Below are 27,740 nucleotides of genomic sequence, written 5' to 3'. Positions count from 1 at the left end.
CAGGTGCGGTCTGTGCGCGTGCGGCGCTCGTGAACTTGTTAACGGCGACTCTTGTGTTTGGACACGGAGTCTTATAAGGACAGTGTTGGCATTTAATATACGACGCGTCAAGACCGGTCGCTGCCGGTCGGCCTGCTACGCTCCCATAACGCAAACTCGTACTCGAACCCGTTTTCGGCCACCCGTTCGCCGTCTGGCGGCACCAGCGCGAGCGCTTCAAGACAGTTCATTTCCGTGAGCAGTGCGCGCAGGCGCGTCGGCGGCTGTCGGTGCCATTCTGAATCAGTGCGGAAGTCGGGGAGGAATGTGTCGCAGCCGAGGGTCGTCGCGAGTTGATCACAGTGTGTGCAGTTGTCATTTGATGGGTCGACGGACGGTGTGGCGTTGGAAGTAGGAGCTGAGGGCGGGTAGATGGTGGTAAGGATGACGCGGGTCGTGGCGGGGTGCGCGAGCGCGTCGCGGTAGATCTCGGCGCCACCGATGATGTAGACTGCTGATACCGGTGGTGTGCTATCGGGGGTCGAGGCTGGAGTGCTCAGCGCCGTGAGCGCGTGTGGCAGCGACGCGAACGTGAGTGTGCCAGGACTGCGTGCAAAAATCAGCACCAAGGACGCAGCAAGTGGCAGAGCAGACGTACCCAAAGTCGGCTGTATTCCGCGACAGCACGATGTTGACGCGATCCTTGAGCGGGCGAAACCGGGTGGGAATGCTCTCCCAGGACTTGCGGCCCATGACGACGGCGGGCTTCGTGCCTGCGGAGGTGAGTAGGCGGAAGAAAGCCATGTCGGTGGGCAAGCGCCACGGCAGCCTGCCGGCGCGGCCGATGCCGAGGGAGACGTGCGTGGCAGCGACGACAAGAGTGAGCGGTGGGAACGGGAGATCCGTCATTGTGCGTGTTGGCGTTGACGGCGGCCGAGACAGATCGAGTCGGCGTGGGTGCATTCGATGCTGGTTGATAAATTGTGCGCCGCGTGCGACGCTGAACCTCGCCTCCAAGAAAATCCCCACAACTCCTTCCTCCTTAGGAGCCCCCCCCCGCCGTTCCCTTCGACTCCCGCTGCTCACAATGGCGCCCTCAGTCCTCCTCGACATCTTAAGCGTCGTTGAGCTCTGGATCTCCCGCATTTTCGTACGTTCCTGCTCTCTCTCTCCACCCGCAGATCTCTCACACTCACACTCGCTCCAGCTCACGCTCGCCGCCATCTGCATCGGGCCCTCGCTCGTGCTGATAGCGTACGATCTTGCGGTGTATATCGTCCGCGTGCTTGCCAGCAGCGCGCGCCATGGTGCTGGCTCTGTTGTCCTCCTCTCGCCGTCCCCTGCGTCGTCATCTCGTCCGTCGCCATCACCGTCACCGCTGGCGTCGCCGCCATGCACGCCAGCGGAACCAGCCTCGCTAACTGATTCCGCACTGCCGGCGCTTCCAGAAACCGGAGCCATCGCTATAGCGTCCAATAGCACCACTGCGTCTACGTCTTCTCCCGCTGACGTCGCACTCCCATCCCAACAACAGCAGGAGAGTAGACGCACAAGTATGCCGTCGCGGCTTGCGCTATTTTGTGAACGACTGCTGCTTCTCCGTCGTCACATACCGCCACCACAGCCGCAAGCGCTGTCTACTCAGCAGCAGCCTTCAGCAGTGTCTTCGGCGGTTACATCTGGCGCTGCGCGAACACTCTTCGCACCCGCGCTACACAGCAGAACCGTACCAGATATAGAGACACAGACACTCGTAACGACGCCGTCCTAACTCGCTGCACCTTTTCCTGTACTTTGCTTTTTGTTGTCATATTTTTTTACACGGCTTATGTCGCGACTGGGCCGGTTCTACTTCACATAACTGTGATTTTCGGCATGTAACATTACAATTCTGGCGTATTGCGTGTGCTTCGCTGTTACTTCTTTTTCTTGTCGTACGATGCAGTTTCAAACCGAACGAAACAGCGGCAACGGCGTAGTGTGATTACTATTAATGCGTGTCTTTGCGGTATTTGCGTGCTTTGGCCTGGCTTTTGTTATGTTGTGTGATGTGTTCTTGTACAACGTATTATACGTCGCGGTGCTCCCGGTTTATGTTTTATGGTTGTCTCGTTTGGATATCGGGATGCCGATCAGCTGTGAAACGGGAATGGCCAAGAGTACTGTGTGTGTGTTTCTCTTCGGGTACACTGTGGGTTTCTTCTGGCGCAAGTTTATGTTAAAACAACCTTCGGGATAGAATATAGCTTATGATATGGCGGTAATTGACTACAATTAGATAGACTGTGTTTATCTGAATATCTTGCCAAGAGCCAGCGCGGCGGCGACGCTAGCAATGGCATTGTTGTAGAAAAATCCCGCCATTGTATGCGTCTGTTGTTACAAGTGAACTGTCTCAGCGGTGGTCCAGGTCCATCACCACTCGGGTTCCAACCTCCAGTCCACTACGACCTGCTGTGCGTATCGTATACGGGCGGGCTCGCCGATCTGGCGTGATCATAGCGCCGCCGCTCGATGCCGGCTTGGCCCCTTTATGCGGGCCCCGCCGGCGCCGCCTTCATCGATTTGACTTTTTGCGCGCTCGCTTCAAAACTCCCGCTCGTCACCGCCGTCTCCACCGGGCCAAGACATATATCTCCGTACAGCCCGCTCGCTTATCGGCCAAGCTGCGCATTCTATGTGCGGTCATGTGACGGACTAGCTGATTCTGCGTACTTATTGTCGGTGTTATTATTATGTGAATATCTGTAGATATATGTACTGGATGCATATGTACCGCTGTCTCTGTTCTCAAGCAGCGCAAACACAAAGCAAGCCGAAGTAAATGAGTGAGCAAAATAGCTGTACAAAACAAAGTCGTGGTGACCGGCCTCTGTTATAACCGAATAGACAACACCAGGAAAACAAACACAAAGAGAGCAATAAGCAAACAAGTAAAGACGACAGAGAACAAACCCACGTAATGCACGTTTTCCAAACACACAAACAGATGTCGTCATACATAACACGTAAAGTAAAAAAATTAGCAACGAACATGTAACTAAACCGCAAGCAAAATGACGCCATGTTCTCCAAATCATTTGTTTCCGCAGTACTCCGTCAATACGTACCCTGTCCTCCCTTGCCCGCGGCGCACCTGCGCTGCGCCCTTCCCCGGATGTTGTACAGAACAAACGCCTGCAAAGTGCGATAAACAAAAACACACAAACCACACGCTTTCACCCAATATACACGAGATTCATGCTCGAGATCTCGCGGCAGAGCTGCGCCCACTCCATATCGCGGCGGTGGTATTGCACGCCGCGCCGGCGCGCCTCGGCCTCCTCCCACTCCATAAGCTCGTACATGAACCGCAGGTTCGGCTGGATGATAACATTCAGCCGGCGCGCGCGGACGTACAAGTATGCGCGCGGGAGGGACATGCGCTCCCGGCGCATGACCTCGGCAATGCATATTGTTGCGGAGCGCGAGACGCCAACGCGGCAGTGCACGAGCGTTGGCTCGTTTTTCCGGTAGCCTTCGTCGAGGAACGCGAGGCAGCTCTCGATGCTCTTGCTGAGCGAGTCGATCCCATCGTCCTGGATCTGGTCGACATACATGATCTTTGAAAACCCGGCGACGGGCTGCAGCGAGTGCTGCTCGTCGTCGTCCATGTCGTGATGCCATGAGTCCACGCCGCTGCTCGACTCCGAGTGCATGAACTCGTCCACAGGCTCCTCATCAACGGGGTACCACTGGATTGCCTCGCCGACGCTGAGAATGCGCTTGATCCCGAGCTGCTTGAGCAGCCCGTGGTTATTCGCGTGCCCTAGATTTCCGAGGTACATGTGCGGAAAAATCCGGGACGGTAAGCTACCATCGATCGCCGAAAACCACGCCGGCGTGGTGATCGGCACGCCAATGTGGTGCGGTCCAGGCGCGGGTGAGCGCGCGAGCAACCGCGCTTGGAGATGGTTGAGCAGCGAAACGTCGGCAGGGAATGTGAAGAAGGCGCGGCGGTACTTCACGTGCAGATCGATGTAGGCCTGCGAAGCGGGGACGCCAGTCGCGTAGATGAGGTATGCTAGCGCAAGCAGGCTAGTCTCAGTGTATCCGTCCTGGCAGAACAACAGCACGCGGCGACCCTCGGCTGTCGCGTGGCGGTGGAGCCATGCGCAAAAGTCAACGATCGCGTCGATGTCGGCGTCGAACAGGTTTCCAAGGGCGATATTGCCAGACGCGGGGAATTCGAGTCGTGTGATGCAGGGCCGCGGTCGCATGGTCGTGTTTGAGTCCTCGGCCTCGAAGATCTCGCTGTCGACGCGCTGGAGGTAGTCGATCGTCGGGATCGACGCCGCGCCGACGCAGTCAACGAATATGTTCCAGCGCGACTCGCTTGTGCTCCCGGTGTGCTGCACGCTGGGCCTGGTGGGTGCGATTGACGCAGAGCGAGATGTGTCCCGGCGGGAACGGTTGTCACTGGATTCGTCGTCGTCTGACTCTGTATCGTCGTCCGAGTCCTCGTCATCGTTGGCAGCGTCAGAATCCAGCAGCGCGTCCGCGGTATTGCCGAGATAGAAGTTTGGCAGGATCTGAGTTGCAGCCGACATAGCGCACATCTCGCGGCGCTCGTGGTAGAGAAAGTCGCGTGCAAACTCTCGCTGCTTGTTCGTTGAGGTGACGGCGACCAGCATTGGATAGTGATGCTCAAAAACCTCAAAGGGGTCACGCACGACAAAAGTAGAAAAGTGCGGCAGGTCGGGGTGCTTCATGCGGTGGTGGAGCTGCGCGGCAGAGATGCGCTTTGCGAGGTTGAGCAGGCCGTCGGTGAGCACGCCGGAGCGCGAGTAGACTACAAAGTCGGAGACTGTTGCAATCTTGGCGACCTGGATGTGGAAGTTGCGCAGACCGACGCCCTGCTTGGGGTCGAGAACACGGAAGCGGGGGGAAGAGCATGAGGATTCTGTGTCTGTATCTGTGTCGTGTTTGGAGGGATCGTGAAGGAATTCGTGAGGGGAGACGGTGCCATGGAGACGACAGGACGAGCCTGATCCGAGCTTGACGAGGGTGATGGCGCGGAGCAGGCGGGGTACAACACGGGTATGTTCGCCCGACGGGTCGAGAAATGCGAGTTGGTATGAATTGCGGGGGTTGAGGCCGTGGAGCCACGGGAAGACGTGGTTTGCGGGGGGAAGAGGCTGCTGCGCTTGATGGGCGACGGCGGCTGCGAGTTGCGCGGCGGTGATCGAGTACACTGGCGGATCAGAAGACACGAGAGGGTACGCGTCAGGGGGAGAGAGCAGCGATGACGGCGAACGGGGGCTGGTCGTGCTGCTGGGGGAGTGCGATGATGCGGCTGGAGACGAGGCGCGGTGGAGTTCGAGCAGGTGCTGGAACTCCGCGGCCAGGGCCGGCTGCTGGCGCGGAAGCTGGTCTGCCGTGTCGTAGTCGTAGTCGCGGGACGCGAGGGTGAAGTGGGTATCAGCGCGGCGATGGTCCTGGGACGCGGCAGCAGCGGCGGCGGCAGCGGCAGCGGCAGCAGAGGCGGCGGACACTGCGGAGGCGGGCGCGGCGACGGTGACGGGAGAGTCTTCTTGGGCCAGCGGGGCTGACAGGGCCAACGCCATGGTGGGGCGGGCGGGCGTGGCGGGGAGCGGGGGGAGCTGGGCGAGCTGGGGGGCGGGGGGCGGGCGCGATGAGGAGGCGCGGGAGGTTAGGCGCGAGGCGGCGCGAGACGCGTGCGCGCCTGGGCCAGCCTGCGATGTGCGCTGCCGCTTGGGCGCACAGGCTGCCCCCGCGCAGGCCCCATCACGCTAGGCCGTACTCGGTATCGCGGCCCCCGCGCTGCCCCTGCGGCGCGATCGCGCACGCCGCGGCGCACTTATTCCACAACTGCGCAGCTGCGCGCGAGCGGCTGCGCGCCGTGCCTTGGCGACCCTTGCTGTCTCTGCCCGCCATTGACAACGACGGGGACCACGCCGCGAACTCTTCCCCGTGCGCACGCAAACTGGGGCAGAGGACGGAGCACGAAGTAGTGGGGGGCGTAAGAGGGTGCAAGAGCGTTGCAAGCACGAGAACGTCGCGGGCAGCGATGGGCCGCGGCGGCGCGAACAGCGGCGACAGGCGTTCGCACTCACGTCGAGCCCTGGAGCGGCAGCCCAAAGCCCCGCGACACAAGCGCGCCGGCGGCCTCTCTTCTTGTCCATCATCGCACCACCTCCACAGCTCCCCTACCTCGCGTCCGCGCCGCTGCACATCGCAATCCGTCGCATACTCGCGCGCGTCTCCTGCAATGCAGCTTGATTCAGGTTAGTAGCCCGTCCCCCGCCTGCACGCGCGATTCGTTCGCGCATGATGTGCCAGCGACGCGGCGCGTCTGCGCTCGCTCAGCCCCCCCGTTCCCCCCTCACTGACGCCGGTCTGCAGCAGAGACTCCGCCAGACGACGATGCCGATGACGGCAGCGGCCGGTGGAGAATGTACTGCTCATCAGTTGTGCAGCGCGACAGCATCAGCGACTACTACTACTCTTCGGCTGCGTACACCGTCCCCGAGTTCCCGTTTCCTTCGCCCGCTGGATCAGCCGAGGCCGCGTCCACCACCGCCACGCCGTCGCTATGTCCCTCGTCGTCACCATACGCCACCCCGGGGTCCGACATCGAGGCGCAATCACTGCTGGACGACCACGCAAGTGACATTCTGGCTGATTACGATGTATACCGTTCCGGCTCGTACCTCGCCGACGGCGCTGCGTACACCGCCTCCGCATTCACAGACTCCTACACCACAAACTACAAACATACACAGCAACGACCACGTGCATGCGACGTCATGGTTGATCCAGAACTGATACGGCTCTCGGCCGCAGCAGCCGCCGCCGCAAAGAAAACAGCAGACTCGTCCAACTTCGGCGCGCTCATGCCGGGCAGCGACAGCTGCGTGTTTCTGTACGAGCCCGAGTCGGCCATGGACATGACGGAAGACGACTGCGTTGCTGACGACGTGGACACTGTCGACCACTGCGCCGACGCCCGCAGTGAGCGCGAGGGCTCGCGGGGGCTTGCGCCTCGTCTCCGCGTCGTGGTGCGGCCACCTGTGGAGCAGCGCACCGAATCATTGCTTATGTCACGGCGGCCGAGTGCAGCGGGAAGCCAACCAGTCGCGGGCGACACAATCTCTCCACTGCTGCTGTCACAGCCTTCGCCGCAGGCCCAGCCGGTCGTTCTACGCATCAAGCTGCCATCAAAACCGCAACAGTGCAAGCAGAGGGTTGTGAAACGCGGCACGAGCGTGGTTCAGCGGTCAGAGATGACCGCCAATGCGATCGTCAAGAACGCGTCCCGCCCGTCGCCGCGCGATCCAACCACACCATCGCCACTATCACTCGCGAGCTCATGCCACCGGCCGATAACTTCTGCTCTTCAGCTGGCGGACACCGCGCCGCCAAAATACTTCAACAGGTCCGAGGGACAGAAGCGACGGCGGCAGCAGAGCCGGAACGAGCGCGAGCGCGTCGGACTACTCCATCAGGTCCCGAGTACGCCGTTTGTCTTGCGGCCGCCTGTGCGGTCCTCGCCTCACGACGCGAGCATCGGGGTCGTGGGATGGGCGTTCTTGGCTGCAATGGAGACCCAACACAGGAGGCGCGAGAAGGATGTCGAGGGCGTCATGCCGGCCGTGGACGGCAAGGTGGGCGTGCGCGCACACTGCGAAGGGCGACCGAAGCAATCGCTCATGGAGCCGTCGCGGGACTCGGAATTTAGCGTGGCGTCCGAGCAGGAGGACGAGTTTGGGATTCCGCGGGAGGACGGGCTGGACGAGATAGAGGTGGCAGAAAAGAAGCGGCGGCGGCGGCACGAGGTGCGGACGCAGAGGCGACGGCTGAAGGAGTTGCCGCGCAGCATGCAAATAATTGTGCCGCTGCCGCCGTGACGCGTACGGCAAGGCAGGATTGGTTGGCGCGGGTTGTTTTGCTTTTTCGGCGTTCATGCGCGTATGTCATCCGTAATTCGTCTTGCAGTCTACTGCTACACCGAGAGGGTCCTTCTGGCACCACAGAAGGCAGGGCCGGCGCGAACTCTCCGGCGGCACCCACGTGATTTTTCAGGGGCTGTGCGGGGTTGCTGCAGGCGAGTCGCCGATTTGGCAGCAGCAGGGGCCGCGCGAGGCAGCTGTGGCGCAGTCGTCGAGGTAGAGTGCCGCGCGCCGCGAGTGGCCAGCGCAACCGCGCGCTGTGGCGGTGCGCCCTGCGGACGAGCGCAGACCGGGCGCGCCGTATTGCAGAGAGCCGGCGCGCGCCACAGAGCCGACACCGGGCGGCCAATCAGCGCCGCGGTGGCGCGGCGCCGCACCGGAGCCGGCGCGCCGGGCACCCGGAGCAGAAACGGCGGCAGCCAACCAGCGAGCGCGGTGAGCAGGGCTCAGCAGAAAGTGCGGGGCAGGCTGGCATCCGGTCACGTGCACTACGCGGGCGCACCGGAGACCGCCTTAAATGGGGAAGCGTGTCCCTCACCGCAGTCGTCGTTCCCATCCCCCGCCGTCGTCGCCACCATGTCTGCCATCCTCAAGTCTCGCGTGCGCAATGCGAAGTTCCTCGAGAAGCTGCGCACGCCCGAGGAGCTCATCCCGCTCTTCAAGACCGGCTACCACATCGGTATGTCCGGCTTCACCGGCGTCGGCGGTCCCAAGGCGGTCCCCGTCGCGCTCCAGGAGTACGTCGAGAAGAACAACCTGCAGGGCCAGCTGCGGTTCAACCTGTACGTCGGCGCGTCCGCGCCAGACCCAATTGAAGGCAAGTGGGCGGAGCTCGACATGATCATCAAGCGCTCGCCGCATCAGGTCGGCAAGCGCATCTCCAACTCCATCAACAAGGGCCACATGCTCTTCTTCGACAAGCACCTGTCCATGTGGCCCCAGGACCTTATGTACGGCTACTACACCCTCAACGAGACTAAGCCCACACTCGACATCACCATGGTTGAGGCCTCCGCCATCACCGAGGACGGTGGCATCGTTCCCGGCGCTTCCGTCGGCGCGACCCCGGAGCTCATCGCGTGCTCCGACAAGGTCATCATCGAGGTGAACACCAAGCTCCCCAACTTCGAGGGCCTGCACGACATCATGATTCCCGACGCTCCCCCTTACCGCAAGGCCCTCGCTGTCGAGACAGTCGACCAGCGCAACGGTCTGCCCTACATCCCCATCGACCCCGAGAAGGTCGTCGCTATTGTCGAGTCCGACTACAGTGAGATGACCGGCGCCAACTCCCCCGAGGACGACATGTCCAAGGCCATCGCCGACCACCTCGTCGAGTTCCTGGAGCACGAGGTCAAGATGGGTCGCATCCCCGAGAATCTGCATCCTCTGCAGTCCGGCATCGGCAACATCGCCAACGCCGTCGTCGGCGGTCTCGCCGATGCGTCCTTCAAGAACCTCACTGTGTGGACTGAGGTGCTCCAGGACTCGTTCCTTGACTTCTTCGACTCCGGAAACCTCGACTTTGCGACCGCGACCTCTATCCGCCTCAGCCCAGAGGGTTTCGAGCGCTTCTTCAAGAACTGGGACTCCTACTCCAAGAAGCTGCTTCTGCGCTCGCAGCAGGTCTCGAACTCTCCCGAGATTATCCGTCGTCTCGGTGTTATCGCCATGAACACTCCGGTTGAGGTCGACATCTATGCCCACGCCAACTCGACCAATGTCATGGGCTCGCGCATGCTGCACGGTCTCGGTGGCTCCGCCGACTTCCTGCGCAACGCCAAGCTCTCCGTCATGCACACTCCTTCTGCACGCCCCACCAAGGTCGACTCGCATGGTCTGTCTTGCATCGTCCCCTTCGCGACCCACATCGACCAGACCGAGCATGATCTCGACGTCGTCGTGACCGAGCAGGGTCTCGCTGACTTGCGCGGTCTGGCTCCGCGTGAGCGTGCCCGCGTTATGATTGACAAGTGCGCGCACCCCGTGTACAAGCCAATTCTTACTGAGTACCTCGACCGCGCCGAGAGCTGGGCGCTCCGGACTGGCTCCGGACACGAGCCTCACATTCTGAAGGACGCGTTCAAGATGCACATCAACTTCCAGGAGAAGGGCACCATGAGAATAGAGTCGTGGTAGGTGTGTTCTCGTGTTGTTTAGATCCAATAGAACTTGGGTGTCATGTCCTACATGTGATTATAATCTACTCTTTGGTCCGTCGAGTCACTTTGCCACGCGCTCCGCGATCTTAATAACGTCCGCCAGCACGCCCATCGCAGTGACTTCAGCGCCAGCGCCGGCGCCCTGCACGATAAGCGGGTTCGCGCCGTACCGCCGGGTGTAGAACGCAAACACATTGTCCGAGCCAGACAAGCCGGCGAACGCGTGCGAAGCGTCGTACTTTTGGATATCGACCGAGACCTGGTCCTTCTTGACGTTCGTGGTCAAGTCTACCTTGCCGACGTAGCGGAGGACCTTGCCTTCGGCCGCAGCCTCGGCGCGGAGCTTTGCGGGCTCGTCGTCGTGGGCCGGCAGCTTGTCGAGGAACTCGGCTGCGGTCTCGACCTCGAGCAGCGCGCGAGGGATCAGCGAGCGCACCGGGAACGAGGTCGCGGACGCGACGTCCAGACCGGCAAGGCGTGCGAGAATAGTAAGCTTGCGCGCGACATCAAGACCGTTAAGGTCGTCGCGCGGGTCGGGCTCGGTGTAGCCGAGCTGCTTGGCCTTGAGCACGACGTCGGAGAACTTTGAGTCCGTGGCCGCGGACGGAGAGGTGGAGGAGTATTCGTTGAAGATGTAGGAGAGGGTGCCAGACATGATGCCTTCGATCTTCACGACCTCGTCGCCGGTCGCCACGAGGTCCTTGAGCGTCGAGATTACAGGCAGTCCCGCGCCGCAGCTGGCTTCGTGGTACACCAGGCCGGCGGTGCTGGCGGTTGTCTCTGCATGCGGGCCGTTCGCCGCCGCGTTGAAAATCGCATTCCACAGGCCCAACTCCGCCGAAAACGCCTTCTTGCTCGGCGTCGCGATCGACACGCCTTGCCGCAGGAACAGCGGGTACACGCGCGCGAGCGCCTCGTCGGAGGTGTTGTCAACCAGGATAACCGGCAACGGGCTCTTCTCGAGGTACGCGGCAATGTCGCCGGGCGAGAGCGCCGCGGGCGCGGCGGCCACGTCGGCTGCCCAGCTGGAGAGTGGCAATGGCGCGTACGACTTTGAGATCAGCGCGCGCGTGGAGCGCGCAATGAGGATCACGTTGTAGGTGATGGCGGGCGAGCGAACGGTTTGGAGCGCCGAGATGAAGGCCGAGCCGACAAGGCCAGCGCCTGGTTTGGGTGTGAGCGGCGCAGCAACATGGAATCCGAGCGTGGTGACTTACCGATGATAGCGACATTGACTGCACGAGGCATGGTGGTGGGGTGTGCAGAGACTTGAAAGTGCGGGGGAGTCGCTGTTGGAGTTCACGATGTTGTCTAAAAATTTGTGGAACTTGTGTCGAGAAAGGCGTCCCTAACCCGCTCTACTTCGACATCCCCGCCTTTCCAACCCCGCTCACACACGCTGATGAGCAGCAGTACGAATAGATATAGAGCAAGCAGCAGGCGCGAGGACGGCCGAGAAGAGGACAGACGCGAGGACAGACGGAGTGAATACGAGCGACGACCGTCGTCGCATCATTCGTCACCCTCGTCCTCGAGGCATCGGCATTCTAGTGATCGCGACAAGGGCCGGGATCGTGACAGAGACCGAGACAGGGAAAGAGATCAGCGCAGAGACAGCGAGCGACGGAGTAGAGACAGCGACCGGCACAGAAGCGGTCGAGATCGCGACCGTGACAGAGATCGCGAGCGCCGCCACCGCATCGACGACTACGACACGAACTCACGGCACTCCACCTCCAGCAGAATCACCAAACGCGACCGACCGTCCACCTCTTCTTCTACGTCCACATCCCACAGGTCACTCCCCAAATCCTACATCGCTCAACTTGAGCGCCAAATCCTCGTTCCCGACGACGACATCGAAGCCGCCGAGGATGCCGCCGCCGCCGCCGCCGCCGAGGACAATGATGCCAAGCGTGCGGATCGCACCGAGCGCGAACGCCGCGAGCGCGACGCACGCTCACAAGCACTGACACTCGAGATCCTCGGTGATCTGCCCTACGCCGAAGTCAAACCGCCGGAGAATGTGCTCTTCGTCGCGAAACTTAACCCCGTCACCGAGTCCGAGGACCTGCAGACCTTCTTTTCCCAGTGCGGGCCTATTCTCTCGTGCGAAGTCATTCGCGACCGCGTTTCCGGAAAGTCCCTTCAGTACGCCTTCATCGAGTACGAGAACAGAGACGACTGTGAGCGTGCGTATTTCAAGATGCAAGACGCTCTGATTGATGACTCCAGAGTCCACGTAGACTTCTCCCAGTCCGTCTCCGGGCTCCAGAACGCCTGGCGCACAGCGACCAACCGCAAACGCGCCTCCGAAGCCGCGAGCAAGGCTAGACGGTCTTCTTCACGTTCAACCAGATAGCTCAAATGCAAATGATACATTAACATACACACCGCCAAATAATTAAGCTACGTCTATACAACAAGCAGAAACACAAACACCAACCGAAGCCGTGCAAACTCGCAACAGAAAATCAAATGCGCAGGCAGTAAACATTTTCACAAAACACCGACCCATTTTACTCCTTCACAGCATACTCGCGACGATATCGGTCGTCAACGTTGGTTAAGTAGTACGTACCGGCGACAAGATCTTCGATCGTGCCCTCAGGCTTGAAGCCCTTCGCCAGATGCGCCTTCTCGCGCAGCTCGATGTACTCCTCGTACTGCTTGGGCGACAGCTTCTTCCGCGCCTCCAGCCTCGCAATAAAGTCGAGCTTGTCCTTAATCTCGGTGGTGTCGCCAGCAACCACAAAGCTAAAGAACGACGACGCGAGACCGGAACCGTAAGAGAACGCGGCGACGCGCTTGTTGAGCAGGTCCTCGGGCGCAACGTTTGACAGCAGCGACACCAGCGATGAGTATACACTGCCGGTGTAAAGGTTGCCGAGCATAGTCGGGCCGGTGATCGATGGCTGCAGACGCTCTTGGGATCGCTTCTTGGCCTGCGTCAGAATGAACTTCTCCAGCGCCTTGTCGGTAAGCGACTGCTCGTACGTGAGACTCTTAAGCTCCTCGGGCAGCTCGTAGTCTACAGACTCCGGGTTCAGCAGGTAGTCATTGTACAACAGACGCGCGTAAGATTTGGACACCAGCTTGCACGTGGGCGAGTGGAATACGGCGTACGAGAAGCGATCGATGCCGGTGGGGACGTGGCCGTTTAGCTGTGACAACGTCTTCTTCTGCGCTTTCTTCGAGTATGTCTGGTACGCGCTGTCAAGCGCGCGCGAATAGCACGTGAGCGAAAAGTGGCCGTCGACGTAGGGGTATTCGCTGTTGAAGTCGGGCTTGTAGAAGTCATAGGCGTGCTGCATGTAGCTGCCATGGACAGGGTCGAGAACAAGAGGCGCGTCGGGGCCAATCAGCATGGCAACCGCGCCTGCACCTCCGGTGGGCCGCGCAGAGCCCTTGGCGTAGATGGCGATATCACCGGCGACGACAATCGCGTCGCGGCCATCCCAGGACGATGACTCAATCCAGTTGACAGAGTTGAAAAGGGCGTTAGTGCCACCGTAGCAAGCGTTCACGGTGTCGATACCCTCAATGTCGGCGTTGTCGCCGAACAGCTGCATGAGCACAGACTTGACAGACTTAGATTTGTCAAGCAGCGTCTCCGTGCCAACCTCGAGACGGCCAATGTTCGCTGTGTCAATGTTGTACTTCTTAATAAGCGACGAGAGAACGGTGAGCGTCATAGAATAGATGTCTGCTCTTGTTAACTCATGCCATGCGCAAACACTCCCACACGTCGCTTACCTTCGCGGTCATTGGGAAACGCCATCTTTGTCTGACCGAGACCAATGGTGTACTTTCCAGCCGAGACGCCGTCGTAAGTCTCCATCTCGGACTGCTCCACATACTGGATGTGTGTTGTTAGCACGGGCTATCGCCGACTCCCAAGGGCGCCGCACGTACCTGAGCGGGGAAGTAGATCTCGATGGCCTTGATGCCGACGTTAGTAGGGCGCGACATTGCTGGAGAGGATGAGGGAGTGGTAGACTGAGAACGGGAAGAGGCGTAAGAAAGCAGGGTTGCGTAGAAGAACGAGGCGGCGGGTTCGCGGTGTTTTAAGCCAGCGAGGGCGCGAGGGACACACGCCTGCGCTCGGGTTCTGCGCGTGCGGCGCGTCTAAACCTCCCGCCTCGCGTTCGCGTCCGCCACTTGCCCGGCCGCCATTCCTACAACCGCAACAGTTGACTCCATTAATTGGCCGAACAGCATATACGCATTGCAGACTGACTCTCGCTGGCTGTTCTGCACAGTGCGAAAGGCGTGCACAGTGAGCGCGTGCTCGATGTGATGCAGGATTTCCCGTGTTCGGGTCGCGCCGCACATACCGTGCTGCTAACTACGGCACCCGCAGCTCTCAGACTGTTGAGCACGCGCAGTCCCCAGACCACACGCGTAGTCCCCAGTACCGCCACTCAGGGCCTGCCTGTCGCCCGCAATGTAGCGACTCGCGTCCCTTAACCGACGCCTGGTCCCGGATATTTGTTTACTTCGCAGATACACGACGACACGCGTTTAGCACTCTTTGGCGGCTGCATTACTCGAATTTATCATCTGCTATTTGCGAGCGTATTTGCTGCTTGGGGACACCTACAGTATAAGACCGAGCACGGCTCCAAGTGGAGAAGCTGGCGACCGCAGAGTGGAGCTGCGCCGCCGGATTCTAGAAACAGGCACGAGGACCCTCTCCGGACAACGTGGGCTGCTCAGGGGTTCCGAAACAGCTCTGCGCTTGGCGGACCTGGCTCGGTACGAGTCCGAGATCAGCACAAGTTATCTCGTATTCGCCCGTACTCGTACATACTGCGAGCGTCCAAGGGTGTTGTGTATTTAGGGCTGAAAGTAGAAGTTAGGGCTCAGAACGCAGTCACGCTTAGTACCCTCCCCGAGCGCCAAACCTTACGCAGCGTGCTGCCCGAAAGGCCTCTCGAATTCCGTCAGGCTCAACGCGACGACTTCACGTTCTTGATCGTTGTCCGTTCAACACCTACACCCACCGCAATCATGGTATGTCTTCACTGTCCTCGATATTGAACGAATTCAGCGTCATTTTCAAGTATTGTTGAGTAATTTCTAACACTTACTGCGCAGAGCGACTCCGTCACCATTCGCACCAGAAAGTATGCATCCATCCCAGATGACGTCTCCTTGACTGCCGCTTCGCGCTATCACGAGATACCCATCGGCATGGCGCTTGACACCAACAGAGTACTAACCTTACCTTCCAGGTTCCTTCGAAATGCCCTCCTGGCCCGTCGCCAGATGGTCGTCGACGTGCTGCACCCGACCAAGGCCAACCTGTCTAAGGAGGAGATCCGGGAAAAGCTCGCCACCCTCTATAAGACCGAGAAAGACTTCATCTCCGTTTTCGGCTTCCGTACCCAGTTTGGTGGCGGCCGTTCCACTGGCTTCGCTTTGATCTACGACAGCGCGGAGGACCTCGCCAAGTTCGAGCCGCTCTATCGCCTTATCAGAATCGGCAAGGGCACCAAGCCTGAGCGGGCTAGCCGACAGCAGAGAAAACAGCGAAAGAACAGTATGTACTCTTTTTACTTCAGTTATTACATCGAAAGTATGCTGACACTTCATAGGGGACAAGAAGACTCGGGGCACCGGCAAGAAGGTTTCCAAGCGCGAAAAGTAGAAAAAAAGCATTGTGTATTCTTCCGGACTGTTTCAGTAAAATGGTGTATTTATTTAGTACATACGTGTAATTGTTATGTATCATTTTTATGATCCGCCCTATCTCTTCCTAACGTCCATCTGAATTCTGTGCTCATCTTCCTCGAACACGTGACTCTGGAGTCCCATCGCCAGATGCGTTACACGCGTAACTAACTCTAGGGTGGCTGAGCAGGCCGCCAGCAATGTCATTGTAGCAGTCACCCTCACCAGATGCAGCGTCGAGCACTCATATCTAGACTCTAATAGACTATACTTACACCGACAGGATGCCGAGTTCTGTGGCCATTGACTGTGAGTGTTCACGTGCTAATGACATCATCGACCACCAGCAGCTGACGGACGACGCAACTTCTAGTGGACCGGCGACACGGCGACACGTTCACGAACCTCGACATTGTCCGCGGACAGGTGAACTTGAGGCTGCAGTCCGAGGAGACCATTGTCACGATCCAGATCAAAATGGAAGGCATCACAGAGTCGATGGTGCAAGTAACCACAGCCGATGCGAAGCGGGAGCGCACCTCGCGGGGTGTTGCAAGAGAAACCCACAAGATCCTATATCTAGTGAACACCGTTTTTCCACCCGAGGATATCCAGAACGTGAATGGCGCAAAGATCAGCACAAAAGGGTACACGCTCAAGCCAGGACAGTACTTCTACCCGTTCGAATTCCGGATCCCCATGAATACGATGTGCCAGAAGCCGACGGGCATCATAGCGAGCTTGCGCGAGGATACGAGTTCGTATACTACGCACCATATCGTGGAGACTCTCCCACCGTCGCTTTCGGATCTCGAGACAGCCTCAATCAAGTATGTGCTCGTTGTGCGTGATTCTGCATGATCTTTCTAACGGTCATAGGTACTTCTTCAAGGTGACCGTTCGAAAGGCGTCCTTCTTGAAAGTCAACATGCGCGAAACCCGGCTTTTCGTATTCCTTCCGATTGAGCCGCCGCGACCAGAACAATACCAAGTTTACTTTTCGCGGCGAAAGCATACTTTTAACTACGTACCTGTCGTTACAAGCAGATCCGCATCAGGAAGCACGCGCGCGCCCCAGAAGAACCATGGGTTCTTTTCGTCACTGCGCCGTCTGGGTTCGAGTATGGATGGCGGCATCAGCAACTCCCGTAATTCCAAGTGGTCGATCTTGCGACAGACAGGTCCGCAGTTCTACTTTGAAGCGCGGTTTCGAGAACCCAGGCTCGCGGTGATTTCGGAGGTGCTGCCGCTGCGCCTCTTCATCACCACGTCCTCGCCAAACAGCTTCACATCCCCGATGCCACCCGTCTACCTCCTTGCCCTAAAAGTCAACCTCGTTTGCATCACCATCGTGTCCGCCGAAATACATTCTCAGAAGTACGCGCATGCGGCACAGATTGCAAATCTAACAAACTTGAAAGTGCCGTGTGTCCAGATGACCCCGGTCGAGGGCCAGAACGGTTTGTTCGAGGCCGAGTTTGATCCCGCTGCCTGGCGCGGATCGCTACTTCTTCCGAATACTATCACGCCGACCTTTAAGACGTGCAACATCGCACGAACCTACGCGCTCGAGATATTCGCAGATATCTCGCACGGCCTAGGCGGTGATGCTGACGTATGTTTTTTCTTCATTCGTTCTTCATTCCGTGCCAATACTAATCCGCTCTCCCCAGTCCATCGCCGTTGGCTTCGACATTGCGGTGCTATCCGGCATCAAAGCACCCGAAAGTCTCGTCCGAGCCGCCGCGAATCAGCGAGCAAACCCTTACGCCGCGGCCGCGGCCGCCGAGCTCGCCAACAGCTCCTCCGCACCCCCACCACAGTATCCCACGCAGAAGCCCGGAGGACCTTCAATAGCGCCGTCCGCGACAGGATCCTCGTCGACTACACCGGCAGTTGGCGGCGGTGCGTTACCTACATACGACGAGGTCATGTCAAGCGAACTACAGCCTCTCAGCGGCCCGCGACCTGCGTTCCAGCAGAACCCGAATTACTACGCCAACGCGAATAACCTCGACAGCGAAAAGTAAACTGCTGTGCAGTTCCTTTCTCTCGGCATAATTATGTATTTGTAATTGCAGAAAGCATGTGTTGTATTGGGCACCACTTAATAAAACAAGATAATGCCATAACCAGTGAATGCCAAAACAAACAAACAAGAATATGCCTCACCTAATATGCATGCCAAACCAATGTATAAGCAAGAAATTAGATCAATAGTATAAATAGCGGATCGATGTATAAGTGAATGTATGTGAATGCCAAAACCGGTCAGCTAAACCCCAATGACAATGCCTCATGCAACGAGTCAACGTCGACTAGCGACCGGCTCACGTTCGTTTCGATGATAATGTCGTCCGGATGTGGCGAGTGGTACACCGGCACCCCGCTGAACCGTTTCCGTTGTGCAACAGTGATTGGTTGAGCGCGTGGAACGGCTGCCGTCTCTGCGGTTCCCTGCCGGTTTGTTGTGTATGCCTCAACTTCCTGCTGTATTGACGACGGCACGCGATGCTGTCGCGATGCTTTACCGCCCTCTGCAGCCTCGTCGGTAATACCACCAAAAGTACTACCTAAGCTCGTCGCGCTAGCTTTCCAGTTGCTCGACATAGACGAGTTCCAGCCGCGGCGGTGCTGTTGCTGCGTCTCCTTCTCACTGGCCTGTTGTGTGCCACTGCCAGTACCCGTGGACGCAGTATGGCGGGACGACAGAAATGTGGGAAACGAGACATAGAGATCGGAAGTGGGACGTTTCTTGAACGGATTCATCATCCACGATAAACTGATGCTCCGGGGCATTAGAGAAGTCGAGGTTGTCGGGGTCAACGCGATGACCGGGGATTGAGGTTCATCGCTTGCTGGCGTCGACGGCGTCAAGGACGTCGCCGACAAGAAAATCCAGGATGCACGCTTCGTGATTGATGGTCTGTGGGGAGGAGCACAGACTGCTTCCTCTATCGGATTTGTAGTCGTATCGCTCAATAAGACCTTATGTTCTACTTCGTCTGGCGGTGACGCTGTGTCTGCGGAAACTGAAATAGTACTGCTGCCACTGTCATCGTCAGCGAAACTGCTCTCTTCCGTAGCCTCCAGCGTCAGCATCGATATCACTGTCTCCTCGGTGTCTTGTTCTGCGATAGTACCATCTTCCTCTTGCTGTGGCTCGACAGTTTCCGCGATCTGCCCAACTGTACGCCCAACTGATTTTGCCTCAGCATAGCCACTAGTGCTAGGGTCCATATCCGCCGCTTCCATATCGGCAGATTCCGTTGTGTCTTGGAAAAATTCGACTTCATGCTTGCACACTTCATATGTGTCTTCGCTGGATACTTCAACCGGTGAATTGTTGCTGATTTCTGAAGCTTGGCTCTCTGCTTGCTGGCTTCCAGGCAACAGCTGCGCAGATTCCAACTCAGCCTCCACAGGTATGTCACAAGCTGGTACTTTTGGAGTACGAACGCGCTTCTTCTTCTCATAATGAGTCCCCCAAAGCGCCCCCCATAGAAGTGATGGCGATGATCTTAGAATGGGAGTCGACTTCTGTTTCCGCAAAGCAGCCGCCTTTGCTGTAGACCCTTCGTTCATGTTTTCCGTATTCTCCGGCAAACTTTCGCAAGTGGCTGAAGTGTCGGAAGAAGCGCCGTTGCAGTCCATGGAAGTCCTTTCAGTTGTCGAGGGCTGACTCTCAATATCTTGCTTGATCGCATTTCGTAATAGCGTAGTCGACGTCACAGTGCTTACTACGGAATTGTCAACTGTATCCTTGTGGACACGGCTTGAAAGCTTGAAATCCGGTGGCGGCGAGGTGTACTGGAAATCCAATTTTGCACGCACATGGACTGGGCTCAAGCAAGTACCGCTGCTCATAATTTCTGTTCCCGCTGCAGCGGGTGATGACAAAAGCGACAGCGCTGAGGATTTCCTCTGAAGATTCGGTGTCGATTTCGCGTGGCTCAGATTGCGGTGTGTGGGTAGTGACGTGGAGATCGGAGGCGTAGCCGTCGTGCTACTTCGCCGGGGAATAGATAACGAATTGTTGTTGAGCGCCTGATATGTCTTTTGCGTGAAATGTCGTATTTCTTCGGTTGGATGCGACGCTGACTGGTCCGCGTCTGTAGCATATCCATCGATTGACGGTCTTCTCCACAGCTCATGCCGATGATTGCTACACCCATTGGTAAATCCCTCGACCGTGAGCGATGATGCTAACGAAGACGCCTGCCTTGTGTGCTGCTTCCGCCATGTAGGGGCTACCAGCACTTCGCTGTTATGGTACTGGTGATGATGAATCACCGATCCAGCCTCGGAAGCCGTTTCAGAGATACCTGAATGAATATCATCGTCGTCATCGTCTGTGTGGTGACCGCGTGAACAAATCGGAAACTGAAACGCGCTAGTGTTCAAAGTTGTTGGAGATACCAATGCTAAAGGCAATAGCTTGCGATCAATTTGCGACCGAGTACGATCGAGTCTTAGTCTCCGCCCGCTAGACTGTGGTAGTGCGCCAGGCCGTGACACGTTCTTCTTGTCCTCGATCGCAGATAGAAGTGATAGCTTCCGGCAAGATTTGCTTGGAGAAACTCGCAAGGAGGAAGATGATGTCGACAGTGATGGCAGCGTAGGTTGGATGACATTGTGTACGGTCCGTTTTGTAGCCTGGGGAGATACGACCTCGCCAGCAGTAGAATGCACCGGTAGAGTGTCCTTCGTAACGTCTCCGACATGGCTCTGGCTGCGCCGAGGTCTGCTAGTAACACTACCTTTCCGTAGAACTGGTATTCCCAGGAAAGGCGTACTGCGTGCTTCTGACTCCGCCTCAGACGCATCAAGCTCTGAACATACTTCGTCCAACAAGATCTCGAATCGACTTAAGCGCGTGGAAGTGGTGGAAATCGAGGTAGTACTGTCCGCTGTACTAGGTCGCGAGGTCGACGAGTATGAAGTAGAAAGAAGCGAGAACGACGGCGGCGTGTGGTCTATGTTGTTGCTGATTTCGGACAATATGCGTCCTTCCGGACAGTCCGTTGAAATCTGGAGACCTTGCGCGAACTGCAGCTTTGGGGCCGAAGATTTAGTCGGAGAATCATGAAACGTCTTCGCGCATGCCTCGCTGCCGAGTAGCTTTGTGACAAGACTTTCCGAGGCGATCAAGCAGGAATTCAGCTCTTGTATACGCTGTGCAGAAACTCATGATTAGTTCTTGGTTTTCCAAGGTAGCGCAGCAGTGTCATACCTTGAACAGAGCTCGGTTCGTCTCGTACGCAGCAGCATTCTCTGCCTGTAACAACGATGCCCTCTTTTCCAGCAGACTGATACGGTCGATCATGGCCTGCGCATACTCGTCGTGCGTCGACGTCGCAGACATTGTTCCCGGGACAGCAACCTACCAAGTGGGCCGCAACTGAGAGGAAGGAGCAGAGGCAGAGGAGAAAAAGCAAGTGTCCGTGGAGTGACTATTTGTTGTGGTGAATCTCAAGAACGATGATCCGCCGCAAGAAACATCTCCCAGATGCAAACGAAGAGAGAATGCTGGCCTAGTGCGCGCTTGTTGCTGCTGCAGCTCTCTGTGATCCGCGAATGCTGCCAGTGGGGAAGGGCCGAGAAGGCAGTTCGTCTTCGACGGAAAGGTGAAGCAGGAGCAGAGCAAAAACCAGACTAGACGACGGGCGTGAACGCCGAGGATCGGTTTGCAGACCACCAGAAACTACGCACAGGGTCCGGCGTAGACGAAACGGGCAATAAAGTTCTGCAAACGCCTCTTTTCTCCTGCTCGGGATATGTGGAAATTTGCGCTAGCTGCTGCAGTCCTTAAGCGTCTATTCCGGATTCGTGCTGTTGTTGTTGTTGGCTGGGGCACGCGCCGGCACCGTATGAGCTTTTTTTTGTTGACGAGTCGCCTAATCTGGTTGCGCCCCACCAGCGCCGCACCGCACCGACCTCTTCTCGGTGATTTCAAGCGCGCCCTGAGCGAGAAATTACCCGGCATGTCAACAAAGTAAGGTTTGCAACAATGCTTGCCGACCCGCCTCGCGCGCAGCGAAATTCGGCGTTGCTGTGATCTTTGTAGCGCGCCGCCGCCGGGGACTTAGGGCTTTTCAGGCAAGAATCGGGCCACATATTATATACATCGGATGGTGTAGAAGTCGACTCATCACACTTTCTATTTACAACCTACTGGTTTAATACCGGTAAGTGGGACGCTAAAATGAGTCGGAGCCAACCGTTTGTCCTGGGCTAGCCGTAGTTACCCGAAGTAGTGCGCCAAGTTTAAGACATGCTAATTGGTGTCGAAAGCATGTTCTTCTGCTGTTCTGACGTATTTTTCGTGATGAACACAGGCTCGAACTTGGGAGACTGAATAGTGACGTGCATATTTGAGTCGATCAACGACTGAATCCTGAACACCTCTTGCCACTTCTGGCTCCACTTGGGATCTTCGTCGTATCGCCTGCCAACGCGCATGACGCTAAGAAGGCCGTACACGTTGCCCGCTTGAGCACTCTTGAGCCCAAAATATTCCATGGCGAGTGGATTGTGTTCCCATTCTGCGAGCACCGACAAGAAGTTGTACGCCATGATTTCGAGCTGAGGAAGAGATTCACCCGATATCTCGCGCAGATCGATTGCTTCGATATAGTGCTTTCGCGCAAGCAAAATGTCTTCCATATGCTCGCCTGCGACGCCGATCATGAAGTGGCTCCGAATCATGTAGCTGTAGTCCACCTCTCGGTCGTAGTCGTAATACGCCTGGTCGTCCTTGGGCTTTGCTTCAACGTGTGATTTTGCAGCGCGGATGCAATTCATAAACTGCTCTATCGCCTTGTCATACTGCTTCGCGCTCGCGTGCATGTTTCCGCAGATGTAGTACGCAGCCGGCAAATTCGTATCGCGCAGCCGTAGCAGCAACTTGCGTCCACGCGTCTGCCGTGCCATGTCTTTGTCCATAACATCCAGCACGCATGACCGTGCAAGCGCAAGCTGATTCCGCAACTTGATGGCTGCTTGATAAATAGACTTGTATAACTCCGTGCCGGCGACCACATCGCTCTCCGTGAGCTGTCGCTTGTGCGACCCGTCTTCTAATCTCGCCCTCTCAAGGATTCGAAGATACGCGATGAGCTTCCGGCCGTCGCCAAACATTTTTTCTAATTCACTCCTATCAGCCTCGGGACTTCTGCAAAGCTTAGTAACATCTTGCTCGAGATTGCGGTGGCCCAGCTGTGGATAAAACTGCTTGCCTAAATGGTCGGTAAATCGTTGACTAGGAAGTACATCTCTTGCGGCAGTGACGCTCAAGCTGCGACTCTGTGTAATTATGCACTCGGAAAGTCTAGGTCGCACATTCGCCTGCCAATTAGCACGACAGTGGAACTTCCTTACAGGTATTCGCATTGCGTTCTTGGACCGTACAAACTGTGCACAGTGCAAGCTTTCTGGTGCCACTCTCGAAACACGTGATTTCAATTCAAGAAGACGTGCGGCGCGAAGCGTGTACGTTCATCTTTGAGAATTACAGACGCTCCCTCCAGCACAGCAACAGCGACGTCATCAGAGCCTGAACTGTTGTAAGCAAATACACATTTCTGGATCTGACCACCCTTTTTTAATTTTATTACTAGCTGCGTGAATAAGTCTTGATTGTATATTACAGATTATATAGCCCACTGAAACGGCACACTTCGCCAGGCTTCCTGCTCAAGTGCCGATACGATGAAATATATCCAATTAAGGTGCATAGAACTGCATGCAAAACACCGGAGCTAACAAGAACATAACTACTTATCAAACAACAAACCCAATGAATCAAACTAAACCACGCAATAGTATTGGAAATAAAAAATGCAATTTTTTCGCCCACAACTAAGACGACCTATAAGTTAAGCAAAAGAGAGTCGTTAATATGTTCGTCCTTATGCGCTGATAGCGCGAGCAATTGAGGAGTCTGCTGGAATCATGCCGGGATTGCTCTGGTTGATATACCGAAGCAACTCAATAACTGACGTTCGAATCTCGTCCGATTCAAACTGCTTGTTATCCGTTGACTCGTTTCCAAACACAGTCTCCAGCGCTTGCAAAATCCTCTCCGTGAGGCCCTGCACTGTCGGGTCCTGATTCTTGTAGAGTTGAACAATGAGACGGTAGATCGGATCGTTCTCCTCAAACGCGTCTTTGAGAGGAAGACTGTACACAAGCGGAGGTAAAACGTCACTCAGAGGAACACGCTCAGGATGTGAATAAGTCATTCTCGCCACGCAGCCGCAGATATTTCCCACGCTTCTAAAATTTTCAACGTCGGAAACTAACAGCTGTTGCAGCTTTTGGAAAATTTTTGGGTACACAGCCACTATCTCGTCGGCAGACTGACTGAACTCGGACAAGAGTCCCAATCCATAAACCGCATTGCTGCGAACTTCGACCGACTCGTCAGGCAGTCTGTGCAGGAATGACTTGAGTAGTTGCGACGACCACGGTGTGATAGAACCCTTCAGACCATTCACGATTTCTGCCAGCGCCCCAACACCGGACTTCCGCTCTCCGTCAGATGAACTCGAGCAGTATTTCAAAAATATCGGGCAGAAAGTCTTGAAATAATTTGTGAAATCCGGTCCCAGCGCGGCTGCCAGCGACACAACGACGTCCATAGCAGAGTCAATAAGCTGGACATCGGACTCTGCCGCATCCTCAGCCTCTTCTTCCTCGGGCTCGTCATCCATAGTCTGTGATCGATGCGACTTCTTGAGAATTGCAAGAACCTGCGTAGCAATAGGCTCTGTATCATCGGCGATAATAGCAGGTCCACAGAGGCGAATAATCTCGGCCAAGTTGTCGCAAATCGTCATTGCAACTATCCTGTAATAAAGAAAAGTCAGTTCCAATTCATTGTCATCGAAATGCTAGTCCAGCCAACGTTTCAGAAAATAACCATAACAGCACTGACAACTTGTGTCTCTGAGTGAGCTGAGTTTAAAAAGAGTTTTTTTTCATCATGGTAGTGATCTGGACCAGCATCAAATCGGAAACAAACGTACCTATCATCTTCTTCATCAAATGCCTCCAAAGTGGCGGAGCGCACCAAATGAGCATATTGTAAGACAGCGTCAGGCAAAGGAACCTTGACGGGTAATCCTGGCTGCCACTTCTCAAGATGAGCAGCTTCATACACAACGCCAACAGTCTGCCATAGCGATCCGACAGCAGCTCTCCGGATGTCCTCGTAAAAGTGCGAAACCAGACCAATTAAGATCTTTGAAACTTCATCCAGGTATGGGATAAAATCCTCTTTCGTGCCGGCGGCAAGATCGCCAACCACATCGGTCGCGATCTCCTTTTCGATCGCAAGCGCACTGTTGACTTGAATATTCTCCCACGGATCTACATCATCAACGTCCCCAATTTCCACGTCGTCATGTTGATCAAAACCAGTTTCATCCTGCTCCAATGACTTGCAAATCTCAGGCATCAGTCTGGGCAAAAAGGGAGCAAATTGGCGGCCATAAACTTTCGCCAAAATTCCGAAGAAGTAGTAAACCGATTCACGAAGACGGCTATGAGTAATCTGGAAGCAACCATAGGCGGCTTCAACCAGCGGCTGAGCAAATGGGGTGAATGCCTGCTCACCAACGGAACTAGCCATAGCCCCTAGAGCATCAAACGCCATAGCCTTTACGTCAAGCTCCTTGTCTCCTTCTGTAAAGGCCAGAAACGGTTCAAATGAGTGAACCGCCGTGTTGAAGTAGGTCAAGAACTGCTTCTTCGATGAATGAGCAGTCGCCCCAATTGCTGTGATAATAGGACCTTTCACCGAGACGTCGGAAACTGGTTGAGCCAGTAGACTAAGCAATCGGCTCATAAGCGTAGGCAGATATTGGGCCATAACACCTTCTTCCATGTTCTGAACCATAGCGTCCAGTGCGGTACACGAAGCCTTTGCGACCTTTGAATCTGAAGTATCCATCATGTTGAAAACGAGAGGAAGAAGTATTTCGTGCTCTTTGCTGATAGCATCATCTAAATGGTCTGCAAGCTGCGAAAGGGCATGCAGAGCCGCAACCCGAACTTCCAGAACAGGGTCCTGCAGACCCTGAACGATCACAGGCAAGACTAGCTTGATCTGGGTCGACACGTATTCGGGAGCACCTTCGACAGCGACGCTCATACTCAATAAGCCGGCGCGGCGATAGTTTGAATTCGGCGATGACAGGTATTTAGGAATTTCGACAATAAGTGTGTTCATGACCTGAGACGGAGGTAATGTCGACGATAGAGTCTCAACAAAACGGAGAGCCAAGCGAGGCACGCTATCCTCGTCCTCTTCGTCGTCAATGGCCTCCATAGTGTCGCCTGCAAGTTGAAGGGCTGTGCTAGTAAGCAACGGACCAATCTTAAGCCCCTGGACTTTCATGCGCTTGTACCGGACGGCGTTCGTGAGAAACTGCAACGCTAAGGATCGAACAGAATCGTCGAAATTTGAGTTTTGCGCAATTTCAAGCATGAATTGCATGAGATCACCGAGACTCTTTCCAATAATCGACGAGTTCACCCAAAGCAGGGATTGAAAAGCCTCGAATGCCTGGTCCAGGGCCTTTGAGTCGCCATTTTCAATCAGCTGTTTCAACACATTAACCATTCCGGGTAAAAATTGTCGGAACATTGTAATGTACTCCGAGTCGCTATCGCCATCACTGTCAAGTATTTCAGCTACTTTGCCGAGAGCCAGCATAGTGTCGGTTCGTACAGCCTGGCTGTCGGGATCAGAAATAGTCTGAGAAAAGATAGCGAATAGTTCGCCCAGCCTGCTGGAAAATGCCGCGTCCATATTTTCGAGCAGAGAGTAAAGGATGTACACGCCGATTTCACGTTCGTTCGCAGAAGTCGAGGTGGCAGCCTTATGGACGTAAGCCGGAAGTTCTGGCCACTCGTTATTAGGCATATCCAGCTTAGCAATCTCCGATATAACACGAGAAGACGCGTGGCGCACGATAGCTGCAGGTTCGTTCAGCGTAGACTGAACAATGGAGCTCCGAATTTGAGAACGTAGAGCGCCATCAAGAGTTTCCCAGTAAGGAAGAATCCGCTTTCGCACCTCGACAGCAGCCAGCTGCCTAATCTGCTGAGAGGGGCTCTGTTGGAGAATTGATATCAGAGCTGGCACGCATTGTTCTTCCGTATAGTATTCCTTTTGCAGCTTCGACGAGGCGGCCTTGATAATTTCGCTGTTCGGCGCGGTGACCTGTTCAAGAAGACTAGCCAGCTCCGTCGTGAACTTCGGATCCGCCATGATTGTGTTGATCAGACTAAATCGGCCGTAGTCTTGATGTTGCAAACCTAGATGCGCGTGGGTGCAGTAGGAGAGCTCGCTGCTCTGCCGTCGGTGATGCACGAGTGAAAGAAAAATGTTAGGGCAAAAATTCAGGGAAAATATTTCGAGTCCGACTTGGGACGTTGAAACCTTAAATAGCGCGTGGGCAGTTTTCTACAGTTAAGATTGATAGAGTTGAGCGAGCCCGGCGCGTGTAATAGCACGCGTTGTAGTAGTCCCTGGTCACCACTAGTTGCAACTGCTGTTGTTCAATGTCTGTAATATACGCGCCATCACTGCCGTAACATTATAATGGCGTGAAAGTGTTCATCTTGCAAGTAACTTCCCATCTAATAATGGTATTATTTTCAGCCACCACATCTGCTTCACTCCATCCGGTGTCTAACACAAAGATAGCGCGTTCAGACTTTGGATTAACATTCATGTTGCTTGATCTCTAGTCGCCAGGATTCGATCATCAAATATGATATCTTTCAGAGAGGCGGGGCCTGCAATTGCAAATACTGTGGCTTTCCCTAGCAAATCGGCTTAAGTACGTACGCCCGCAACTCTAAGTTTTGATTCTCATACTGCTGCCACCTTCGAAAAAGTTTCAATATATCCAACGGATTGACTGTATCACTGACATGCATATAAGCGGTCAAAGTGACT

At 55.9% G+C, this 27,740-nt stretch overlaps 13 protein-coding genes across 13 annotated transcripts; 6 read left to right on the top strand and 7 right to left on the bottom strand.

The window, feature by feature from the left end:
- Positions 1–107: 107 nt before the first annotated feature.
- V1518DRAFT_436468 (dihydrofolate reductase-like domain-containing protein) lies at positions 108–888 on the bottom strand (the record flags this gene model as incomplete). Its single annotated transcript, XM_066906295.1, has 2 exons — positions 108–585; positions 638–888. The coding sequence occupies 2 exons, from the start codon at positions 886–888 to the stop codon at positions 108–110; spliced, it is 729 nt and encodes a 242-aa protein (XP_066762444.1).
- A 178-nt stretch (positions 889–1,066) lies between these two features.
- Positions 1,067–1,750, top strand: V1518DRAFT_425001 (uncharacterized protein; the record flags this gene model as incomplete). The annotated part of the gene is made up of 2 exons (XM_066905894.1): positions 1,067–1,129; positions 1,187–1,750. 2 exons carry the CDS (start codon positions 1,067–1,069, stop codon positions 1,748–1,750), a joined length of 627 nt encoding a protein of 208 aa, XP_066762443.1.
- A 1,453-nt stretch (positions 1,751–3,203) lies between these two features.
- On the bottom strand, positions 3,204–5,607 carry V1518DRAFT_379977 (uncharacterized protein; the record flags this gene model as incomplete). Its single annotated transcript, XM_066901641.1, has 2 exons — positions 4,459–5,607; positions 3,204–4,353 (listed from the first exon to the last, which is right to left on the bottom strand). Coding segments are annotated over exons 1-2 (2,277 nt in total), but the record flags the coding sequence as incomplete, so codon positions are not given.
- A 319-nt stretch (positions 5,608–5,926) lies between these two features.
- V1518DRAFT_48431 (uncharacterized protein) lies at positions 5,927–8,163 on the top strand (the record flags this gene model as incomplete). The annotated part of the gene is made up of 2 exons (XM_066906593.1): positions 5,927–6,266; positions 6,385–8,163. Coding segments are annotated over 2 exons (1,845 nt in total), but the record flags the coding sequence as incomplete, so codon positions are not given.
- A 158-nt stretch (positions 8,164–8,321) lies between these two features.
- V1518DRAFT_410228 (uncharacterized protein) lies at positions 8,322–10,137 on the top strand. Its single transcript, XM_066902552.1, has one exon. It carries the CDS (start codon positions 8,508–8,510, stop codon positions 10,068–10,070), a length of 1,563 nt encoding a protein of 520 aa, XP_066762440.1. The 5' UTR covers positions 8,322–8,507; the 3' UTR covers positions 10,071–10,137.
- Positions 9,916–11,466, bottom strand: V1518DRAFT_410227 (homoserine dehydrogenase-domain-containing protein). The gene is made up of 2 exons (XM_066902551.1): positions 11,311–11,466; positions 9,916–11,257 (listed from the first exon to the last, which is right to left on the bottom strand). The coding sequence occupies exons 1-2, from the start codon at positions 11,339–11,341 to the stop codon at positions 10,155–10,157; spliced, it is 1,134 nt and encodes a 377-aa protein (XP_066762439.1). The 5' UTR covers positions 11,342–11,466; the 3' UTR covers positions 9,916–10,154.
- On the top strand, positions 11,213–12,488 carry V1518DRAFT_410226 (uncharacterized protein). Its single transcript, XM_066902550.1, has one exon. The coding sequence runs from the start codon at positions 11,496–11,498 to the stop codon at positions 12,453–12,455; it is 960 nt and encodes a 319-aa protein (XP_066762438.1). The 5' UTR covers positions 11,213–11,495; the 3' UTR covers positions 12,456–12,488.
- V1518DRAFT_410224 (hydroxymethylglutaryl-coenzyme A synthase C terminal-domain-containing protein) lies at positions 12,457–14,336 on the bottom strand. The gene is made up of 3 exons (XM_066902549.1): positions 14,009–14,336; positions 13,850–13,952; positions 12,457–13,799 (listed from the first exon to the last, which is right to left on the bottom strand). Exons 1-3 carry the CDS (start codon positions 14,063–14,065, stop codon positions 12,613–12,615), a joined length of 1,347 nt encoding a protein of 448 aa, XP_066762437.1. The 5' UTR covers positions 14,066–14,336; the 3' UTR covers positions 12,457–12,612.
- A 689-nt stretch (positions 14,337–15,025) lies between these two features.
- On the top strand, positions 15,026–15,847 carry V1518DRAFT_410221 (40S ribosomal protein eS24). Its single transcript, XM_066902548.1, has 4 exons — positions 15,026–15,109; positions 15,194–15,222; positions 15,331–15,638; positions 15,694–15,847. The coding sequence occupies exons 1-4, from the start codon at positions 15,107–15,109 to the stop codon at positions 15,744–15,746; spliced, it is 393 nt and encodes a 130-aa protein (XP_066762436.1). The 5' UTR covers positions 15,026–15,106; the 3' UTR covers positions 15,747–15,847.
- V1518DRAFT_410216 (uncharacterized protein) lies at positions 15,848–18,013 on the top strand. The gene is made up of 4 exons (XM_066902547.1): positions 15,848–16,078; positions 16,143–16,599; positions 16,649–17,384; positions 17,443–18,013. Exons 1-4 carry the CDS (start codon positions 16,054–16,056, stop codon positions 17,797–17,799), a joined length of 1,575 nt encoding a protein of 524 aa, XP_066762435.1. The 5' UTR covers positions 15,848–16,053; the 3' UTR covers positions 17,800–18,013.
- V1518DRAFT_47911 (uncharacterized protein) lies at positions 17,920–21,303 on the bottom strand. The gene is made up of 2 exons (XM_066906591.1): positions 21,003–21,303; positions 17,920–20,944 (listed from the first exon to the last, which is right to left on the bottom strand). Exons 1-2 carry the CDS (start codon positions 21,132–21,134, stop codon positions 18,041–18,043), a joined length of 3,036 nt encoding a protein of 1,011 aa, XP_066762434.1. The 5' UTR covers positions 21,135–21,303; the 3' UTR covers positions 17,920–18,040.
- Positions 21,304–21,876: 573 nt separating this feature from the next.
- On the bottom strand, positions 21,877–23,212 carry V1518DRAFT_410213 (uncharacterized protein). Its single transcript, XM_066902546.1, has one exon. The coding sequence runs from the start codon at positions 23,159–23,161 to the stop codon at positions 22,037–22,039; it is 1,125 nt and encodes a 374-aa protein (XP_066762433.1). The 5' UTR covers positions 23,162–23,212; the 3' UTR covers positions 21,877–22,036.
- A 137-nt stretch (positions 23,213–23,349) lies between these two features.
- V1518DRAFT_410210 (armadillo-type protein) lies at positions 23,350–27,168 on the bottom strand. The gene is made up of 2 exons (XM_066902545.1): positions 24,799–27,168; positions 23,350–24,619 (listed from the first exon to the last, which is right to left on the bottom strand). Exons 1-2 carry the CDS (start codon positions 27,045–27,047, stop codon positions 23,680–23,682), a joined length of 3,189 nt encoding a protein of 1,062 aa, XP_066762432.1. The 5' UTR covers positions 27,048–27,168; the 3' UTR covers positions 23,350–23,679.
- Positions 27,169–27,740: the final 572 nt, after the last annotated feature.

This window comes from Limtongia smithiae (assembly GCF_038497785.1).
Source record: "Limtongia smithiae strain NRRL Y-17922 unplaced genomic scaffold V1518scaffold_1, whole genome shotgun sequence".
Taxonomy (NCBI): Eukaryota; Fungi; Ascomycota; class Lipomycetes; order Lipomycetales; family Lipomycetaceae; genus Limtongia; species Limtongia smithiae.
This window is presented reverse-complemented; position numbering and strand designations above follow the sequence as displayed.

Bases quoted from the DNA above. Each gene is read 5' to 3' on its own strand.
- V1518DRAFT_410228 (XM_066902552.1), top strand. From the start codon at position 8,508: ATGTCTGCCATCCTCAAGTCTCGCGTGCGCAATGCGAAGTTCCTCGAG.
- V1518DRAFT_410227 (XM_066902551.1), bottom strand. From the start codon at position 11,341: ATGCCTCGTGCAGTCAATGTCGCTATCATCG. The intron at 11,258-11,310 runs GTAAGTCACCAC...CACCCAAACCAG, and splicing joins AGTCAATGTCGCTATCATCG to GCGCTGGCCTTGTCGGCTCG.
- V1518DRAFT_410226 (XM_066902550.1), top strand. From the start codon at position 11,496: ATGAGCAGCAGTACGAATAGATATAGAGCAAGCAGCAGGCGCGAGGAC.
- V1518DRAFT_410224 (XM_066902549.1), bottom strand. From the start codon at position 14,065: ATGTCGCGCCCTACTAACGTCGGCATCAAGGCCATCGAGATCTACTTC. The intron at 13,953-14,008 runs GTACGTGCGGCG...ACACACATCCAG, and splicing joins AGATCTACTTCCCCGCTCAG to TATGTGGAGCAGTCCGAGAT. The intron at 13,800-13,849 runs GTAAGCGACGTG...TAACAAGAGCAG, and splicing joins GTTTCCCAATGACCGCGAAG to ACATCTATTCTATGACGCTC.
- V1518DRAFT_410221 (XM_066902548.1), top strand. The intron at 15,223-15,330 runs GTATGCATCCAT...CTTACCTTCCAG, and splicing joins GTCACCATTCGCACCAGAAA to GTTCCTTCGAAATGCCCTCC. The intron at 15,639-15,693 runs GTATGTACTCTT...GACACTTCATAG, and splicing joins GAGAAAACAGCGAAAGAACA to GGGACAAGAAGACTCGGGGC.
- V1518DRAFT_410216 (XM_066902547.1), top strand. From the start codon at position 16,054: ATGCCGAGTTCTGTGGCCATTGACT. The intron at 16,079-16,142 runs GTGAGTGTTCAC...CGCAACTTCTAG, and splicing joins GAGTTCTGTGGCCATTGACT to TGGACCGGCGACACGGCGAC. The intron at 17,385-17,442 runs GTATGTTTTTTC...CGCTCTCCCCAG, and splicing joins GCCTAGGCGGTGATGCTGAC to TCCATCGCCGTTGGCTTCGA.
- V1518DRAFT_47911 (XM_066906591.1), bottom strand. From the start codon at position 21,134: ATGTCTGCGACGTCGACGCACGACGAGTATGCGCAGGCCATGATCGAC. The intron at 20,945-21,002 runs GTATGACACTGC...GTTTCTGCACAG, and splicing joins CGAACCGAGCTCTGTTCAAG to CGTATACAAGAGCTGAATTC.
- V1518DRAFT_410213 (XM_066902546.1), bottom strand. From the start codon at position 23,161: ATGCGAATACCTGTAAGGAAGTTCCACTGTCGTGCTAATTGGCAGGCG.
- V1518DRAFT_410210 (XM_066902545.1), bottom strand. From the start codon at position 27,047: ATGGCGGATCCGAAGTTCACGACGGAGCTGGCTAGTCTTCTTGAACAG. The intron at 24,620-24,798 runs GTACGTTTGTTT...TCTTTATTACAG, and splicing joins TTTGATGAAGAAGATGATAG to GATAGTTGCAATGACGATTT.